Here is a 20,306-nt window from a genome sequence, read left to right as displayed (position 1 = left end):
TGCCAGATTCCCTTTAAGGTGTGTGCTGTGCTCAGCAGTAATCGTATTATACTCATTTTTTCCAACACAACAGTATCACTTTAATGTTCCCATGTGATTGGAATACACAATTGCTCTGCAGAGAAATTGGCAGTTTTCTTCCAAACTGAAGATGAAGATAGCTGTTTAAGTGCAGTATTGTGTTGTGATGAGACAAATTGGAAACGATCGCAAGTCCTGACTCACTGTAACAACTTTGTTATTACATTTTCTTTTAATTGGTCATGTTCAGAGTTCAGAAAAACATCAAAATCATGTTAAAACAACAACTGACAGTGTGTGTTTATATTATAGGATTAAGATGTGGCCACTTTATGCCAAAACAAGTTTTTTGTTGAAACAGTTTCAGGGGGAACCATAAGCCAAATTTTAAGGACATCTTGAAGGCTGTAATTTGTGGCTATTGTTAATTTATACTCTTTGGTACACTAATGTAGTTCAGTACAACCTCACTGTGATTAAAGATCGTCATTTTCAGATATCATTAACTGTCAAATGGACCATTTGTGTTGAATTTTTATACAATTATTATGAAATGGTTACATTGGGGGTGGTGTGTGTGTGTGTGTGTGTGTGGAGGGGGGGGTAGTACCCAAAAGTATTGGGATTTGTAGTTCATGGTGTCCTCTAATTGTATTGTACCACATTAAGAGGTATATTTATATGTCATCTACCTCATTCATATCAGTGAAGGTTGACAAAATATTGAAAATTCTAATATAGGTAGACTATATTCAATTTTATATGTAATTGTTAGTTAATTGGAGACATAATAAGGTGATTAAAACCATCTACATGCATCTTCCCTGAGGAGTCTTGGTGCCTTCAGGTTTGCCTCAGCGTCAAAAATAACAGCGTTTCATTTCACCATAACTTCATTCCTCAGATTATACCAGTTACAAAACATCATTTATGTCACTCCCACTCTATAATCTCCTGAAGTACCCCGCAGGCAGTTTTTTTTTTTTTTTTTTTTACTTCAACACATATCAACACAAAACAGTCTTCCTCTGCCGGTTTCTTTTGGGGATTAAAATGTACTAAATGTCAAATGGGGTCGCCACCAAACCTCCTCTGAGACCCTCTTGTGTTTACTATCCCAGGCGCACACTGCCCCCCTTTTCCCCACACACATACACACACACACACACACACACACATACACACACACACACAGCCGACTTACCGTTTCTCTACGTGCTCGGACTTGTTCTTGGCAGCAGTCTCCTCACTTGCTCGAACGACTTAATAAACATGAAAATATAAATAAATATATATAGATATTATTCTCTTTATAAAAAAAAGAAAGAAAAAGATGAATCCCACTTCAAATCACTGCAGGTAAATGAGCCAGAGCCTCATTGTTTCCCTCCCTCCGCTCCGCTCGCTCTCTTCTCTCCCTGGCTCCTGACTGGGCAGCGGTTTAGAGTCCACACAGGCTCAGCTCGTCCATTGTAATTGGATGCTGGGAGCCGGAGGAAACTGCTCGCATCTGCCAAAGCTGGACGTCAGCGCTGATGATGGTCGATTTAGACTCTTATCTCCCTCTTCTGATATTGTTTGTGGCTTTGATTCGCTTTTCCTCTTATTTCCTCCCTTTTCCCTGACGATATTCTAACAGTGACCTACTCCTCTAATTATCCCTGCCTGAATTGACTCCCTCCCCCTTTCTCTCTCTCTCTCGCTCTCTCTCTCTCTCTCTCTCTCTCTCTCTCTCTCTCTCTGTGTAGAGAAAGGGAGGGGTGTCTTTAGTCTTGTTCATTCACTTTCAGAACATTAAGTGGGTGGTCTCTGTGCCAGCCCGCCTGCGCCGATTGTCACAGTTAACTTTATGTGTAATTTCCGCAGCTGAGTGAACCAGGATAAACAGCGTCACTTTATTGTGAAACAACACATTAAGGAGGATGATTTCAGCACCACGGACAGCGGCCTTTTAATATGAAAGGGTTAGGGGCGTGTAAGATTTGATCCTCCACGCTCTGCCACTGACACAGACGCTCTTTATGCCTATTTCCTGCAGCGGCAAAGGCAGGAAAAAGTGTGAAAAACTACTAAAGGACTGAGATGGGGGGGAAAAAACTGCCATTTCTGCCAGGGCACTAGTGAATTCAAGCTGAACCGGGGTCCTTCAATATCCTGCAAAACCATATTGCTCAGTCATAGCAGGCGGATGCAGTTCATTACAGGTTGTGGGGGAGAGGATGGATTTTAGCTGAGGTTACCTCCTTTTGTACAGTACTCTTTTTTTCAAAGCCATGTTGCTGATTGTTTAGCAATTGCAACACTGATGTCCAATGATGATGATGTGGTGAATGGATTTTTTCGATGGCTACTCCCTAGGGGGCGGCAGTGGCTCAGGTGGTAGAGCGGCTCGTCCAATGATCAGAGGGTTGGCGGTTCGAATCCCGCTCTGTCCCGGTTGCTGCCGTAGTGTCCTTGGGCAAGACACCTTACCCACCTTGCTCCTGATGGGTCGTGGTTCGCGCCTTGCATGGCAGCTTCCGCCATCAGTGTGTGAATGTGTGTGTGAATGGGTGAATGTGATGTACTGTAAAGCGCTTTGGGTATCGTTCAGGTATAGTAAAAGCGCTATATAAATACAAGACCAAGACCATAGGAAACAGTTGTATAGCTACTATCTTCTTTTTTCTTACTTAGGCTACTCAAATATCCATAATTCCAAGTTTAGTTAGCTCAGCACAGCTGTCTTCTGTCTAAGCCAACAGTTTAATACTACGCTAATACCTTCATCCATTTATCCAGAACATTAGCTATTTCAACTATTTTTTCTTTGCTTCCTAAAGATAATAAACAATATTTAGCTATTCCAATTCTTAGTTCCTCCTCCAGACTTTGTTGCTCTGAAAAGAAGAGTAATGGATAACCATTGGAGTTGGATAAACAGTTAGCTATTTCAGCTCTTTACGTGTTATTGTATGTTTTAGTTATATATTTCAACTTAATCCATGACCCTTAACTGTTTTAATTGCATAATTATTATGCAATTGCATATTTATTATGCTACCTGATTTATTTGAGGAACGCATGCAGTAGGCCTAGCCTACTTTTGACCAACCATTGCAGCCATGTGTCCGTTACTTTCACCAAACCTATTCATTAGGTTTTATATACTGTACCTTTTTTGCAAGATGTTTACTGATTCATCTATGTTACTATTCAAAACATAATTTCCCTTTTATCTATTTGCTATAAGCTTCTCTGTTGCAATCTCACCAAGACCTCCTGGCGGCTGCTGAAGCACCTCCTGGGGTACAAGTACCCAAAAACCTGGTTGAGTCATTGAAGTAATGCGCATGTGCCTGAGTGTGTGTGTGTGTGCCCCCTGTGATGATGACTTGATCCTTCACTAATCACACATCACAGTGGTTAAAACCACGCTGACCCACATTTAGCATCGTTGATTAATGGTTATGTGCATGTCTGTTTGTGTGTGTGTGTGTGTGTGTTTGAGTGCACAAATGGACGCGCATGTGCATGCATGCTGATGCGTAGCTACAGTACATGTGAAAAAGGTTCCCATGCCTGAGCAGATACATTAGTTTGTGTCTAATTGTGTGCCTTTGTGATGCTGAGAGTGCTTCAGTGTGTGTGTTTTTGAGCTTGGATTTTAATGATCTCCTCATACCCCCTCTGGGCCAACACGAGCCTATTTCGACCAACATCAGGACAATTAATATCACACTCAAATGTCTGTAAGAGCATAGGGCTCCTTTCACTGTCTTTCCTCCTCTCATCCTTCTACCCTCAACTCTCTTTTTTCAGCTCACAGGAGAAGCAACCAATTTTACATTACAACACACAGGCCATTTGTATGCATGCAAAGTCCCATCTAGATTTTATTTGCACATAAATTGGCCCATAAACTTTGCTAACAAGTTGTGTTTTCCAACCATAAACACCTTATTAAACAGCCGTAGAGTGAGACAGTTGGGTTTATAATGTCATGGTTGCCAGTTTGAATCCTCTAGTTCTGCAGGGAAATCAGCGCTCGACACCCACTCACTGCACTATCCAACTGTCTAAATGCACTTGAACTAGTCACAGTTTCATTAGTGCTGCTCTGTGACCAACCTTAGAAGACTGAAGTTCTTTGGGCTGTTTCCAGGTTTGTGTGCACGCATGTGCGTGTGTGTTGTGTGCGTGATTGAGTAAAACCCCTCATCCCTTTGCAGCTACTCCCACAGGGACCCGCTGTAATTAGGAATCTTCTCTTTCTCAAGTCGGCTTGTAAATGAAAACACCTCGATATCAAAGAGGGAACACATTGGATGGAGCTGTGCCGTGGAGGCTTCTCTACCTCCTTTGTTGAGAAGACGTGCCTTTGTTATCGTTTGGTCTCTGCATTGTCCAGAAACTTCAAGGATAAAAACCAAGAATTAATTTTTTCTTGAGCAGCAGGCGAAACCTAGGGCAAGGCAGAAATCTAGACAGAGAAAAACAGCAACATTTTTAAATCCTTCCATGCTCTCCCAGGACACAAGCTACACAGCTGCAGCTCTGAGCCTTTGTCTACATTTAGCAGAAGGCTAAACTTTTAGCAACACTCAACACTCTTTCTCTCCTTTTACAGTAAATCTCCCTACACCTTCAGTCACCTCACTATAATGGGAAACTGAAACTATAGCTTGTTGCCTATGCAGGAGAGGAACAACAAGTTCTCTTCAGCTAAATATAACACATCACCAATATTGGCACATGTCCATATGACATCTGTAGCACAGTGGGAGCGTGCTTTCTCTCTGAGGAGACTTATAAGTGGCCAAACACTGAAAACAGAGCCAAGAGGAGGTGAAGACATTGGATTTTTGTCTGTTAACGCCAAAAAAAATGACTGTCTCCCTCAGCTTTAGAGAAATTAAAAGACACAAACTGGCAGAGAAGTAGAGTGGAACCACAAGCCCTTTGTCATTATAAGAAATAACACTTCTTTGTCACTAAAAGTGACAGGTTTGAGCTGTTTTCAAAATGCCATGCAAGGATAAACTTTGAGAACTTGATTCACAGTCACACAGACAGATGGAGCGACACAGGCTAAACCAAATCACCAACTGGGCAGTATAATTTTCATTTGCATATTTTACGGAGCAATGTGAATGAGTGCAATTTCCATACAAATGTGAAGGGGGAAAAAAAAGACCCAGGTGACCAAATCACCTTCATGCTTGTGATGTGGTCTACATGGGTTGGAAGAATCAATAACATGCACAGACAGATGCTGGGGAGATAACAACAAACTAATGCAAACCCGCACGCACACACACAAACGCACGCACACATACACACCTTGTAATGAGATGATCTCCTGATGAAAAGCATGCAGGACATGAAAGCTTTTCAAATGGCCAGCAAAACAACAGCAGTAATGCAACTGGCAGACATTTGTGCCACTAATCGCTGAGGGGATTGTCACATACAGGCGAATGGAGGCTAAGAGTCTTATAAGGGCTTGCTACTGTGTTTCCACAACAAACATAACGCACATTGTTGTACATCATCCCTCGCCTTGGCCCTCACACCTTGACAGCTGTCAGTGATTTGACACGTGAGATCACAGAGTGAAGGGATTACACTGATCTGTGGAGAAAAAAAACTCCGAATGTCAGAGGGTGTACACAGCTAGTAAACAACAGTGTTTCAACAGGATTATTAAGGTTCATTTAAATGACAAAGATACAGTATATGTTTTCTCTTATTTCTCATAGTATCAATTTAACAGTGAACAGCGAAGTTTTAATCATGTGTGCAAATTACACATATTTTATTTGTAGAGCTTACAGCAATGAAAAAATGTGATTAAATAATTCACTAGCAAAATGTCCATTGCAGAAACTATTACCTGGTTAATTTATCAGAAGTTTTCAGGGGAACATGAAATAAAGTGTGAAATATATTGAGTGAATTTTCTATAAATTACAGTATGGATTCGGGCAATGTTGCTGAAGTTGTGCGCCACTCGATAATTGTGCATTAACAATAGATGACATGCCTGTGTGTAATGTGAAAGAGGATGTGTGGAGTGACAAACCAGCGGCTGTGGATCCACACATAATAATGATGATTGAGTCACCAGGCAAGCACAGCATGGGTGATTATGAGAACCATTCAATACACACATTATTCATTATTCATTTTTAAAAGTTCTCGCTGTCTTTGACAGTCGTATCTGCAGTAACTGCTTGTTGTTTTCAGCTACCGGAGGCAGTGGGAGCTAGTCGCAAAAACTCAACATTATTGTCAGCTTTTTAATAGACATAGCAAATGTGTTAGCTTCAGACAGTGCAGACCACTGTAAGTCTGTGTTGGAAAGTATGGGGTGAGGCTACATGATTAGTTGTTAACTTTTGTAGAAGAACGATGAGTGATGTTTGATGCTGAACTAATGTTTTCCACAGATTGGTAAGTCAATAGCTGTTACTGACAAAGCAGGCTATATAGCTATAGGAAAACTCACAAAAAGCTTAATTGACATTATGGGGCAGTTAGGACTTGGCAGCAAAAAATCTTGGTTAAGGGGAGAGTATGGTCATGGCTGGGCAACTATAAAATGATCCTGGTTGCAGATAATGAAAAGGGATATTTCCTGCAGGAGTGCAGCGGGAGACAAACATCATTGTTATTTATGACAGTTGGCCTTGTTACACGCATGATCACCAACTTCCATACCATCTTCAAACAAACAGTGTGCCTGTCTGCTCTCATGTTGGCTGTATTCATTTTATAATTATATGTCACATTTCGTCTAGTCGTTGTATTGTTCTTTGGTTGTGCTTGTTGCTGGCTGCACAACAGATTTCCCCACAGAGATAATAAAGATGGCCTTGACCTTGATTTAGCATTTCTAACCTGCTTGTTTTTTTTTTCCACATTTCATTCGGCATCACAAACAGATTTCTCAAAAACCTGAATAAATATCGTCAAGGCAAGAAATCATTAGAGGTAAGTGACAAAATATATGAAGTGATCCTTTAATACTTTGCTCTCTATTTTCAACCCAGACACATCAATAGATGTGAGTGCACACACACACACACACCCACACAGCATTCATTTCTTTAATGGGCAGTGTGACAGTAATATTTGTTGATGATCTTTCTTTGTGACAAAGTGGAGACTAAAAGTAAATATATATTTAAAAATGAAGTGATGGAATATACCACATTTCTCAATGACAAATAAATAGTAAAAAAAAAAATATGTGAAAGATGGACAAATGGATGTATTAATTGCAAAGCCTTACACAGATGATTTCGTCCGTGGGAGGACATCCTACATCTCCTGATTAGTAAAACCTCCAGTGTTCAGAAGATGAATTAGCTGCTTGACCCGATGCACTATGCCATTACTAAGAAACACCTTTCATAGCTCTCGTTCTTGGAGGGAAGATTTATGAACTATCCACAATCCACTGAGAATTAGACAATGAGCTGCAACAAACAGCTGAGACAACCCACAAAAACATGCAGACAGCACAAGGACATCGCTTTAAAAAAAGGTAAACAACCATCAGCTGCTGTGCAACACTCCTGGATGACTGCAGTGAGCAGCACAAGAAGCTGCAAAATGAAGACTTCAGTTCACTTTTTTTTTACTAAAACCAACAAAATGTAATAACTAAAATTTGACTACAAACAACTGAATGTAAATAAAAAACCATTTGCTAAAATGAAGACTGCACAAACACCAAACAGAGAAGCAGGTGTGAACAATCAGAGCAGTGGTGTCTCCCTCTTCCTGGATATCCCCTGATGCCTTTTCATCTGTGATTTCTCAGGAAGTCCATTACTATTGCAGACGGGTATCGTGCTTCTGCACCACAATCAATACTCTTCCATTAAGGTGATGAACGGTCTGTTTCCCCAACCTCCTGCAGTCAAGACAAATTCTCAGGACCCACTGATCCAAATCAGTCAATTTGGTCATGACAGTACTACACCCAGGCAACGTGAAGGGTAAAGCGAGTGAGTGACCATGGGAGTCTGACCGGCACCTCCATCCCTACAAGTGGACATCTGTGTAATGCATGCTGTCCTTTACCTGAACATCAGACAGCTCCAACACTGCCATTCAGCCGGGGATGAACTCTCTGAGGGTTAGTTCTTAACTTCAAGGCAATTTCACATGCAATTTGGAAAGATAAAGTGTGGTAAATGAAGTTATTTAATGTTATATTGTTTTACTCTTGACAGTGTTTTCTTAGAATAAGTTGGGGGAAAACAGCAAATGAGTTGACATCTCCTGTGGTGCAGGTAAACATACTTTAAATTGTGAAACATAAATGCTTTTACAGAATAATGACATGTCACATCTCAAGTCTCAAGATATCACTATGAATACTATTTCCACCATTTCTGACAAAAACATTTTTTCCTCTCATTTCTTGCATTGTTTTGGTTCAAAGGTTGGTCATTTAAATTCCTTTCTGACAGCAACAAGGTGAAATGATATGTGTCTTGGCACCTGTGGAAATTAAAAGCCTGTTTAGTGCCAGGAGAACACATTTACCCTCGCAGCACTCTCAGTAAACTTTGGTATTATTGCTCACCAGCCAACAAAAACACTGTTAATTTAAAGTTAAAATACGAAGTCACCCTTCAGGAAATGGGAATTAGTGGACTAATTTTTACCGGGATGGACATGTTGTGAAAACCTTGGCAAAGGCAGCACCAGGTTAATTTGATGAAGTCAGTGTTGTTAGCTGGCTTTGGAAACTATTTTCCTCCAATTTAACAGTCGACATGTTCCACTATCTTTTGGAAATCTAAAGAGAATTGCAAAGTGGCGAAGCAATTACAGGGTGACTGACAGGCTTGCAGACGAACATTTAGCTAAGCCAACAAAGCCAATTCTGCATAATGTTCAAACAAATTTCAAATCTGTCTGAGAAATGGAAAGGACGGTATGGCTATTGGTAATGAATGGTACTGATTGCTATATTACGTCACTGACGGAATGAAAGAAGTGGCATGAATACACTCTATTTCACAGTCATGGTCATTTATTGATAAGCTGGTGGAAATTGGCGTATTATGGCACCTGCGGTTCTGAAAGGTTTTAGTTTTTTGTTGTTTTTTTTTTTTTTTATCAAGGCTGAGAAAATGACTCAACTGTCTAAAGCCAGCTTTAACTGGGGACACTGAGTTTGAAAGGCAGGGATGTTTACTAGGCAGCCATGGTCAATTAGGCCAGAGATGCTTTGGAGTAGCAAAATGGGAGGTGGCACCCAGGGGTTTTTGTAGTTTGACTCGCATTAGGGGCTAAAGGAAATCGGCAACTAACAGTTTTGAAAAGGAACAAGCTAGCTAGCACTGTGGGAATGTACCTGGACAGAAAACAAAGCCCTCAACATTAAACAACTTTACTGGCCTTAGCATCAAACAACTTGTTGGTCATTTCATTGTTGGTTCACCTTTTGGTATGAGCTATCGGCGCGAACCGGTGGCCGGCGTGTCATAGTGTCATCATCGTGGCAACAATAACAAACACACCCGTAAAGGTTGTGTAATGGTCATGGTTTGGGAACAAAAATAACTTGGTTGGGTTCAATAAAAGATTGTGGTTTGGGTTAAAGTACATACTTCTCTAAGGATAGATGATCTTTGTTGTCACAGTTTGGTTAGGGCAATAAAAAGTTGCATAACATTTACAGATAACAGAAAAATGGTTGGCTCATTTTGAAACAGGAAATACGCTGTTTTTACATTCTATCGACCCACATTCATTCTAACCCTCTTAACACGGACTTGGTTGCTGTGTTTCTTTACACCAGTTAAGGCTGCAGTACAGTAGATGAAACCATTCATAGGCTACAATAATGCCAACTGAAAGGAGACGACCAGGCCTTAAGAGAATTAATACCTTATGTTACCAGCTGTGCCCCCACTGTCTCGCCAAATGTCAGTGTCGTTGCCTAGAAACCTTGACAACACATGACTATTAGTCATTAAAACCTGAAAACTCAGGTTTTAAAGGTATTAATTGTTCAACTGAGCTGAACCCCCAGTACAAATTTTAAGTGCAATCCTCAGGTTCTGTGACAGAGTTGTTTTCTTTCATTACCAGAACACAATGAATCTTGTAATAGGTTGGGCTGTGATGAATGCACCCATTGCACCCTTCATTGCCCATGAAAAGAAGGATGCATTTGAAATGGAACAGCCTAATCGTGGTGGGTCGACTGAATTGATCTTTAAATGCGAAGGATGCGGCCCAGCTTTTATTCTTTGTCAGCTGACTCTTGCTCTATAGCTGCAGGTCACCTAATAATCAAATGATAATATCATAAAAGGAGTTGTAATAGGCTGCACAGATGATTTATGGGTTGCTGTTTGTTTTGTTTTTTTTATTTCATGAGGGCAGTTTTGCTACAAAGGTGCTATAAGTCCTAATGCTGGTATCAGTATTCCAACCTGCTCACAATGACAATATTAATGTTGTTGATGTGAAGTTTTCCTTTTCCTACTTACATCGGTTTAGCCTGTTAATATTTTAATGTATTTTCATTAGTAAATGCAAAGTACAGATTAGGCTAATGTGCCTAGCGGTGACAAGTCAGGGATCATCAGAGTCATCAGGATTCATTCTCTGTGCAACCTGTAGGAGATTTTGGATTTCAGGTTTGACTAAAACATCAACAGGCTGAACAGCAATGCCTCCAGCTCGACTCAAAATTCACATTTCCCAGAGCCCAAGGTGACAACTTTGATGTTTTTCTTCTCTCGTTGTTTGTTTCACCAGAGCCAACAGTCCAAAACCAGTCGGGGGGTGGGGGGGGGGGTATGTGTAACACAGAAAATTGTGGCATATTATCAAGTGGAATCAAGAGAGAATGCAGCACAGATGCTTGATTAATCATTAGATAATTATTTAATTACTAGATTACTAGATGGTTATCCATTTATTTAATTTTCACCGAATTGCCTCTTGCATGTTTTACTCATACAGTCTATTTGTGTTATGCTGCAACACCCCTTACACTCTCTCTGACATTCAGTCGGTGATGATAAATCTGTATGTTGTATAAATACACTGTTAAAATCTGCATCTTGCTCGTGCAACGTGGAACAAATGATTATAAGCTGACACCAGGATGAAGGATTGTTCAGTGAATTTATTAATCTCTGTCTAGCTTCAGATGATCTGAATAACAATAGTAGCTCCTCTCACTCATCAGCCTTATTAATGAAAGTATTACTTCCTGCTGTCACACTGCTGATAGGTCGTATATTATAGCTGACAGAAGTGAAGGACCAACAGCTTGCTCGCGGTGACCCTGAGTGGTGACTCTATTTCACTTCTGGTAAGGAGAAAGTGTTGGATTTCCAGTACTGGAGTCACCTTTCAAACAAAATGCAACAATGGTCCCAGAAGCAGGAAAATTGCTTTCTGTCAAAAAAAAAAAGGTGACTCCAGTCAAGGAAATGTCCTTCAGCCACCCCCGACGCAGCAGCTGCACCACTCCACTGCAGTGTCCTCTGGACAATATGGCCAGTATACAAGCATTACAATCAACAGTTACACCTCCGCACCTGTCATCTGTATGTTATTGCCTGAAAGGGATGATGTTGTCCCCTATCTTCCCCAACAGGTCCACAGCTGACGAGCTTGTGGAAGTGATTAGCAGGTCTGATAGCAGACTCATGTAACTGCAAAAACAACAAGCCGGTGATGAGCACAAGTAGTGCTGTGTACACGGTGTTTTAATCCTGTAACCTGGTGACGCCTATGATGGATGTTATGGCCAAGCAATAAAATGACTTGGCTTGTGTAGATGTGCCTTTAAAATAGGCTCGGATGGGGGTGGGGGGGTCTTTATATCCACAGTCATGCTGCCCCCTTCTGATTCCTCCTCTGAGACTTCTGGCTGTTTTATCCAACACCCCCCAAAACCTGCTGGGCACAGTCATGTGTATAATATTTAGCCCACATACTGAATGTGGTGTCAAGAGCTTTTTACTTGGACAGCCAAGTCAAAACTGCTGCACCCATGGATGCAGTTTAATTTGGCTCTTTTGTAAGAAAAATGTCCAACGAGCCATTCAGGGCATTACTGATATAAGCTCACAGGTCATAAAGGAATGGGACTACACTGCACCAGTTTACTGTTATATATTGCTATTTTTTATGCATTACATTCACTGAAGACAGAAAGAACTAATTATAAATGCATTCTCTGTATGTTTCCTCCAGCACTTTTATCATGTTTTGTGTTTTGTCAGTGAACATTGCACTACCAGCTCTGATCAGGTCTTAGTGCCGTTGCATGCACACAATGGTGCATCAATAAGATAGTGTGATGTGAAACACAAATGAAAATCACAGTCATCTGAATTTTTTTATGATGTGACACATCATGTTTGTTGCCACATTTGAAGCGTGTAATGCTCTTCATGCGAGTGTTGCCTTGACACCAGGCCACTGTACAGACCTGCTTCCATAAAGAGCAGGTTCTATATTTACAGTCATGCTGCCCCCTACTGACTCCACATGGTAGTATGCTTGTTCTGTCAGTGCTTTTACATGTCATTCATTATGTCATCAGACAGGCAGGGGAATATTAATGACACATCCAAACATGTATCAGTTGTGCTTTTGTAGGAAATTTTAATTTATTGGCACTTTGGCAAATGTGAGTGGTGAGAATCTAAATAATTATGAAAACCAAATCTCTTCAAACACTTTCTGACTATCATATATACCGTGTGAGCAGTCAACAAAAGTAATTGCTCATGCAATGTTAAGATTTTAAGATAACCCATTATATCGTAAGGTTATAGATGATCAAAATCAGATGTTGGATATTGTTCAGTGATAGTCAAGCAGTGATCCGAGGTTTTTTTTAATTGATAGAATACATACATGTACACATTAGGTTAACATTAGGCAACTTGTGTGAATGTAAGCTAATGGATGGCTAACAGATGTCAAGCTGTTGGTCTTTGCTTTAAAACAATTGTCTCTCCAACCCCACCTAGTGGGGGTAAATAAAACTGTGCTACTGCACTGAACCCGTGGTATAGTACATGTAGTTTGGCCTATTAGGGGGAGAAGCAAAATGATAGTTGTTTCTCTCTGATTTATCTCCAGTGGTTCCTCTGCAGCCCCACCTTCCTCTTGTCCTCCATCCACTCAGTTGTAACTTGTGGATGTCATGCCTTGTGTGATTTAAGTGCCAGTGTCTCTATTCTACTTCAATACAGTCATTGAGCTTTTAGCTGGAATGTGTGGGTGTCACCCATGCAGTATTAAAAGGCTTTTTATTACAGGCAAGACTTGGAGAGCCTTGGCTTTTTTACCTTTTCAAACAGAGCTTCACTCTAATGTAAGACTCCAATTGCTGCTGAATAGTGAGCACTGAGGTCACCAGTGGAAACTGAGATTAATGACACAATATTCCTGCTGTGGTCATTGAATGGCCTTAACTGGGGTGAGTTAAACAGGCAATATTAAGGTTGGTTTACACATGTTTTTAAGTAATTACGGTATTATATTGAATCAGATTATTTTAGGAATATTCTGTTTTCTGTCTGTTAATGTCATTATAGCTTTGAAAAATTATTTTATTGTATCTGATTTTCTTATTTGGTCTTTTTTTTTTATCAGTCATCTGCATTAGAAAAATGCTCTACAAAATGGAGTTTCATCATTTAAGTTATTGATTGTCTGACACTGCTAAAAGATGTAGAATAATTAAACCAGGAGATAAAAGGTGTGTTTTGGCCTTTTTGGTATACTATATAATTAAGCTCTCCCAAAGGAATAAATGTATAGGATTGTTAATAAAACAACACAGCAGCACACTGATCTTTAAAATAAATTTTATTTACCATTTTGTAATTCAACAGTTTACGATATACAGCTGACAGGACTAAGACATTTCAATGGATTTTGGCCCTAAAGGTTGAAGAAGAAGAACAGACATGGTTAGATAGATAGATAGATATGATAGAAGGTACCAGAAGACCTGTGTTCTCTTTTCTCACTTGTGCTTTTTTCTTCTCCATTCCTCCCATGAAACAATTCACATTGGCATAGCAACAACACAGCATTTCACCCACTGACACTTGGACAGTTTCTTTCAGCCAGACCACTGAAAAACACATATACTGTTCTTGCTTATCCCCCCCCCCCCAAAATGAAATGTAATCGTTACTCTAATTATATTTTTTCTCTTGTTGCTTATAAAAAAAAAACTAATGATTTTTTTTAAAGTGCTGAAACATGAGATTATGCTTCTATGAGCAGTAGTAAGAAATTCAAGAGGTAATATTCTGTAACTTACAGAGAACCACAGAAGCAAAGGTAAAATCACAGTTTTGTTTTTTAGTACAGTGGAGCAGAGTTGTGCTGTGAATTTGTGCGCAAAAAATGGTCTGAACCGTCATGTAGTATATGTTCTTCTGCATTAGTGACTTCCTGTACACCCACCCCTGTACAACCCTGTACAGTTAAACTATGAAGACATGGGTCGAAATGGGGCCAAATGGGTCAGGTCTTATTCTTCTTCTTATGCAATAACTAGAGGTTCATTTTACCAATTAATTTGTTTAGAATAGTAACAAGGCCCTTGTTTGATACATATAAGTCATAAATGGCTACAATGTCGATGTAAAACAATGTTATATAATGTTATTATGCATCAGTGCTGCACAAGAATGAGTATATGACTTAATGGGTCCTGAAGTTGATTTAGTCTTGGTTGCAGTGTAATTTTGGTGTTTTGATTTTTCTTGTTTTCTAAAGATTTCTAACAACTAGACAGAAAAAGCCAAACTGTTCAGTTGAAGGGCCAAAGGATATTAAAGGTAAACAGCGATGTACGACTGTTGGCACTGCACTGTGAAAAATATGTAATACTATTTTTTTTTTTCTTAATAAAAAACAAACATTATGTTGCTGCTGCTGCCGTCTACAACAGAGCTCACCATAAAATCTAACCATTCTTTTGTAGTTCAAGTTTCGATCCAAAGCTTTTTGTTTGGCAATGCTTTTATATCAGCTGGCTTTATCTTAGTGTTCCTATGAATACAACTTCCAAAACAACCAGAAAAAAAGTAGTGTCATTGAACATGGATAAACAATGATTAAAATCCAAAGATAAAATATGTAGTTTTCCTTCTCCTTTTAGTACAAAATGGTTTTTTTCTTAAAAGATAGACTGTATGTTATTAGCAGAGTAGGACATGGCTAGTTCTGATAGATTAGAGGTACATTGACATCAATACTGACACTACGCCTGCTCTACGTGCAGGCTCAGCAGTAAGAGCTAATCCACTACACACAGAGTACACGATACACATGACATCGTCTACATAACACTACAAGAAGAATGACAAATCAAAAACGAAATAAAACAATACCCGCCCCTCCCTGAACCCACCAAAAAAAAAACTAAAAAAAAAACAACACACGTACCCATCCCCCCAAAAAATCAAAGCAAAGATAAACACACACATACACAGTTCGATTATAATTTTTTTACATTACTGTACAAAGGGAGGAAGAGTTGCCAGAGGGCCAGCTGAGATGGAGTCGGGATATATAGAGAGATAGCATGGTAACATGGCAGCTAAGCTTCACCTACTACAGCATGACCACACAAGACAGGCAATCACAAACAGGAAACGGTCTGAGCTACAAGCTGTCCCAAAATACACTGAGTATAATAGGTTCATATTCACCTTTTTCTCAGCAAATAAAACCTCATTTCAAGAGTGTAACTCGGAATTTCTAATGTGTTTTTTTTTTCTGAAGAGGCAACACAATAATATGATTAGATTAGATGATGTTGGAGATGTATTGTTTCATAGAGCACCTGGTTTTGCAGTCATTTTAATTAAAAAAAAAGAACAACGAAAAAGAAAAAAAAAACTACTACAAAATATGTCATGTATGGTGTGAATGGTTAAAGAATGAACCGAAACAGATGACTCACTTGAGGCTACACTTCTTCATCTAGTATAGCAGCCACTGCATGTTTCTATAATGTGAGAACCTTAGTGTGCAGAGGCCTGATAAACACCTGGTGGAGGTGTGTGCTTGTTTCAGAATGCCAGTTGTGCTTATCATTCACAACCCCACTAAGGTTGTGGTTATGTGCTTAAACATCAATGTCTTTATCTCTGTAGGTTTCTCTGAGCGGCACTTGTCAAAGTAACAGTTTGCTGATTTAAGGACCTTACGTGCTGGACTATCCCTTGGCTGGGGCCTGTTGCCCAGCAGCCAGCGTTTTATTTTTTTCCTTTTTTCTTTTGTGCACAAATAAGATAACACGACATGTAAATTGAGCTTTAGAGGTGGATTTTGTTACCTTTGGACAGAGCCAGGCTAGCTGTTCCCCCCTGTTTTCCAGTCTCTATGCTAAGCTAAGCTAACCACCTGCTGGCACATCTAGCATACAGACATGAGAGTGGCATCTTCTCATCTTACTGTCAGGAAGAACGCGAGTAAGCATAGTTCCCAAAATGTTGAACTCTATATATAAATATGCTGCGTAGGCTACAATACGCAGCGTAACATAGATTATTGTGAATGTGTTCCTTGCTTGTACTGGTATCGTAGCCCTCTAGTAATTCAAACTGTGAAAAACCAGACCTGATGCAACCTCGAAAACCTCCCTCTGCCTGTGAAGCAAAACACATCTCACAATCACCTGAGCAGGTGTCCAACAAAGCATTTTAGGATCATAATACCAAGGAACATGTGGCGCAGATCAAATCCTTGCACAGCTGCTTAATCTGTCTTTACGCCACCATAAACCTCTGCCATCACATCACTACAACAATACAGCCTGGGATGCTTTCCAATCAGGTACTCTGCATGCTGAAGACACCCCCTCGCCATCCTAACACCCTCCCCCCCTCCAACAAAAGAAGTAATAGATGAGGAATGGTAAACACGGTTAATAATGGTTCTGTAGTTTTTCTTTTTTTTTTTGTACAAAATAAACATATCTTATCTTTATAATTATTTACTAGGTTACTTTACAATAACAGTAGAGGTAAAAAGGAGAATTCTACTGAGAGAACGATACTATACAGCTACATTTAAAACTACGTAAGATCTTAACTCTATATTCCTCTGGAAACAAGCTGCGTTCACTATGCTTCCTCTCCATCAGTCCCAGCACAGCTTGGCTCAGAGCTTTAAAAACAAGTGTCTGTAAATACATTAAAGGTTCCACTGACTGTAAGAGACTGACACCTGATCTGTCTCTGATATATATATACATATACATGTATATGTATATGCATATACGTGTATATATGTTAATATATGTTACCAAAAACATGTACAGGACTCAGGTAACTTAGATAATGTTTTTGGTAACATGCCTGAATGGGGCAGATTGCTACGACCCACATGTGGAGACACACACTCCAACAAAGCCTCTCGCTGGCTAACGTCCTGGAGCCTGGGTTCCTCTGTCACAGACCACATCCCAAGATGCATTTCACTCAAAAAGAATGCCTGGAAGACTTGAGAAGAGATGGCACTTCTATATTTAGAGTTGCACCCACCTGTTTTCCGTGTATACGCGTGCATGTGTGTGCAGGAGTTTTTCGACAGCGAGCTGTTTTCAGTCCCTGTAATGTTATAACAGGCCGCCTTAGTTGAGACAATTGGTTTCCACAAGCAAGGAACAACAACAAACCACAAAGTTTAACTTCTGCTTGGACCCTGAGAAATGGCCATGGGATCTCTTCTGTCAAAAAACTAGGAGCAAATATTTTTTGTATGTGTGTGTGTGTGTGTGTGTGTGAATGCGGAGGCAGAGAGTTACAGTACGGTTAAAGTTCACTGATGTTTCTCTGCTGAGTTCTCAAAGTTTAAGCAGCTTTAGTGGAAAAAAAGTTACAAATGGAGGCAAAATTTCCACAGAAAATCAGCCCTAAGTGTCAGTCGCCATCTCGGGTGTTAAATATTTGTGCTCTGTAGAACTTTTTTTTTTTTTTAAAAGAAGCAGCAGCATAAAAAACAACAGGCTTAGTCTTAAGCTGAGATCAACTATGGTTGAGGTCACTGTGTGCTGTAAAATGTACAATAGTGTGAGTGTATGAGTGTGAATGAGTGTATCCGCCTCTTTTTTTTTCTCCCCTTGGCCATGATAATTGTGACTATTTTCTGTCCTCTTAGCATCATCAAACTGTAAATGGCCAGTACAGGCACAGTTCTCCCTCCTCCTCTATGTTACAGCACCACGACGACGAGTCTCTAGCTGTCAAAATCGCTGCCGCTGGAAAGTCACCAATCCCAAACAGACCCAGCTAACAGAATAACGGAGAACAGTGTGTGTCTCTATGTTGCTGCATGCACAAAACAAACACATGCAGCTTCACAATCTACCGTACCTCTAACTGCATATGATGATGACATATACGAGTCTTACAAAAAATGAAAGGAAAAACAAACTGCATTATTAAATTATGCTGAACAAATTAACAACCCACTCACACGCACGCACACACTAAACATACACGCAAATATTTTGGATGATGACCCAATTTTTTCTTCCTTTCTTTTTTTTTTTTCTTCATTTATCTAGAGACAACACACAGATAGATAGAAGAGGTTAGGATAGATATAATAAGCCCTTACAATATGTAAAGGTCTCCAGCGAATAGGATCTCCCCCACAGAGGACTGTGGGAAAGTGGGGTGAGGATGGAGGAAAAGGGAGCAAGAGAAGGAGTAGATGGTGGCCGCGAAGGGTGGGAAGGGAGGGGGGGGGTGGGGGGGTTGGAGATTGGGGGGCGTGCCCAGTAGTGTTGACAGAGTGGGGTGCCGTCTATGCGCTGGGGTTGGGGTTATTGTGTGTGTTGGTGGAGCCGTTGCTTCCCTGGATGGTGAGGCTGATCTCATCCTTCCTCTCCTTCTCCTTCTCCTTCTCCTTCTCCTTTTCCTTCTCTTTCTCCTCCTCTTTCAGCTCTTCCTTCAGCTCCTCCTTCTCCTTAAGGGGACGAGCCTCCACAGTGTCTTCGGAGGCCATGGGGGCGTAGCGGCCTGTCCGGTGCTCCTTCAGGGCTGGGCCCCACTTTGGATGTGCTTTGCAGGCAAACTTCAACCGCTGAGACAGGTAGAGGGAGAGAAGAAGTTTAGACCAAAATGTTGTACGAGACAGTGAAAGATACAGCAGTTCATGAATAGTTAAAGCTAGACTCCTTACTCAAAGCTTTGAACAAAACCTTTTTACCTGACACTGAGTTTAGATAGATAATATACTGTAGATATCTAGGAGAGAGAGATCTAGATATGTAGGTAGAAGAAAATGCCCTTAGAGTAAAACCACGTGAACTTCACATGTGATTCACATGTAAAAAATTTGGAACATGGGAATCATGTTATTTGCACATGTGGTTTTGGCCCAATTTTATGTGAATCTGTTGGGGAAAAACTGAGTACTCGCAAAAAAGATGAGCTTCTTGCTGGTTTATTCGCTTGCAAGTGGACGTTCCTGAACAGCAACAGCCATAGTCACCAGTTGGGAAAGCGTAATGACATTGGGACGAGATCCTGCTCATATACACGTCACAATGTTTCAGCACCTGTGGTGCATACGTCACTTCCTGACGGCTACTCCATATACGGTCTTGCACTGTGTTAAGCCTAACAAAAGCAGCCACAGGTGGTTGTCAAAATGCTGAATACACATTCCTAAGTTTCTTCCATACATAGTTTTACAACGTTTTACAACCTTTAACAGAACATATAAGGACAGGCCCCAGAAAGTGTATTTTCCCACTACAGAATCACATGTGAATTCCCATGTGAACCCATTTTCCACATGTGGTAATATCAGGGTTGCAAAATTCTGGGAATTTTCAAAGTTGGAAACTTTCCATGGGAATTAACTGGAATATATGGGAATTAACGGGAATATATGGGAATAAATGGAAATATATGGGAATTAACGGGAATATATGGGAATTAACAGGAATATATGGGAACTAACGGGAATATATGGGAATAAACGGGAATATTATATTGTATATATTATTTTGCATGGATGTCTACTTATTACAACACAAAATATTTACATTTATGTTTGGATATGATACAGTTTGTTTAAATGATCCCCAATTTCCAGTTAATTCCCATAAATTCCCATTATTCCCATGGAAAGTTTCCAAGTTGGAATATTTCCAAAATTCCCCATCTTACCTTCCCATAGAAAGTTTCTGGAAATTTACTGGAAATTTTCTGCCCCTTTGCAACCCTAGGTAATATGTTTTACACATGTTCCCCATGTGC

At 40.2% G+C, this 20,306-nt stretch overlaps 1 protein-coding gene across 5 annotated transcripts in view; it reads right to left on the bottom strand.

The window, feature by feature from the left end:
• Positions 1-18,155: 18,155 nt before the first annotated feature.
• The window catches only part of slc6a9 (solute carrier family 6 member 9), a 78,429-nt gene continuing 76,278 nt past the window's right edge, over positions 18,156-20,306 (bottom strand). For 4 of the 5 annotated variants that reach the window (XM_085806032.1, XM_085806031.1, XM_085806029.1 and 1 more), the window contains one exon: positions 18,156-19,122. In XM_085806032.1, coding sequence (XP_085662158.1) covers positions 18,844-19,122 — 279 coding nt within the window. In that variant the 3' untranslated portion in view covers positions 18,156-18,843. The remainder of the gene's footprint in view (positions 19,123-20,306) is intronic. The other variant, XM_085806034.1, reaches the window with a different exon arrangement.

The sequence above is a fragment of the Trachurus japonicus genome, chromosome 17 (assembly GCF_045865225.1).
Source record: "Trachurus japonicus isolate A0001 chromosome 17, Traja_1.0".
NCBI lineage: Eukaryota > Metazoa > Chordata > Actinopteri > Carangiformes > Carangidae > Trachurus > Trachurus japonicus.
The sequence above is the reverse complement of the archived record's forward strand: the minus strand, read 5'-3'. Positions and strand labels throughout refer to the sequence as shown.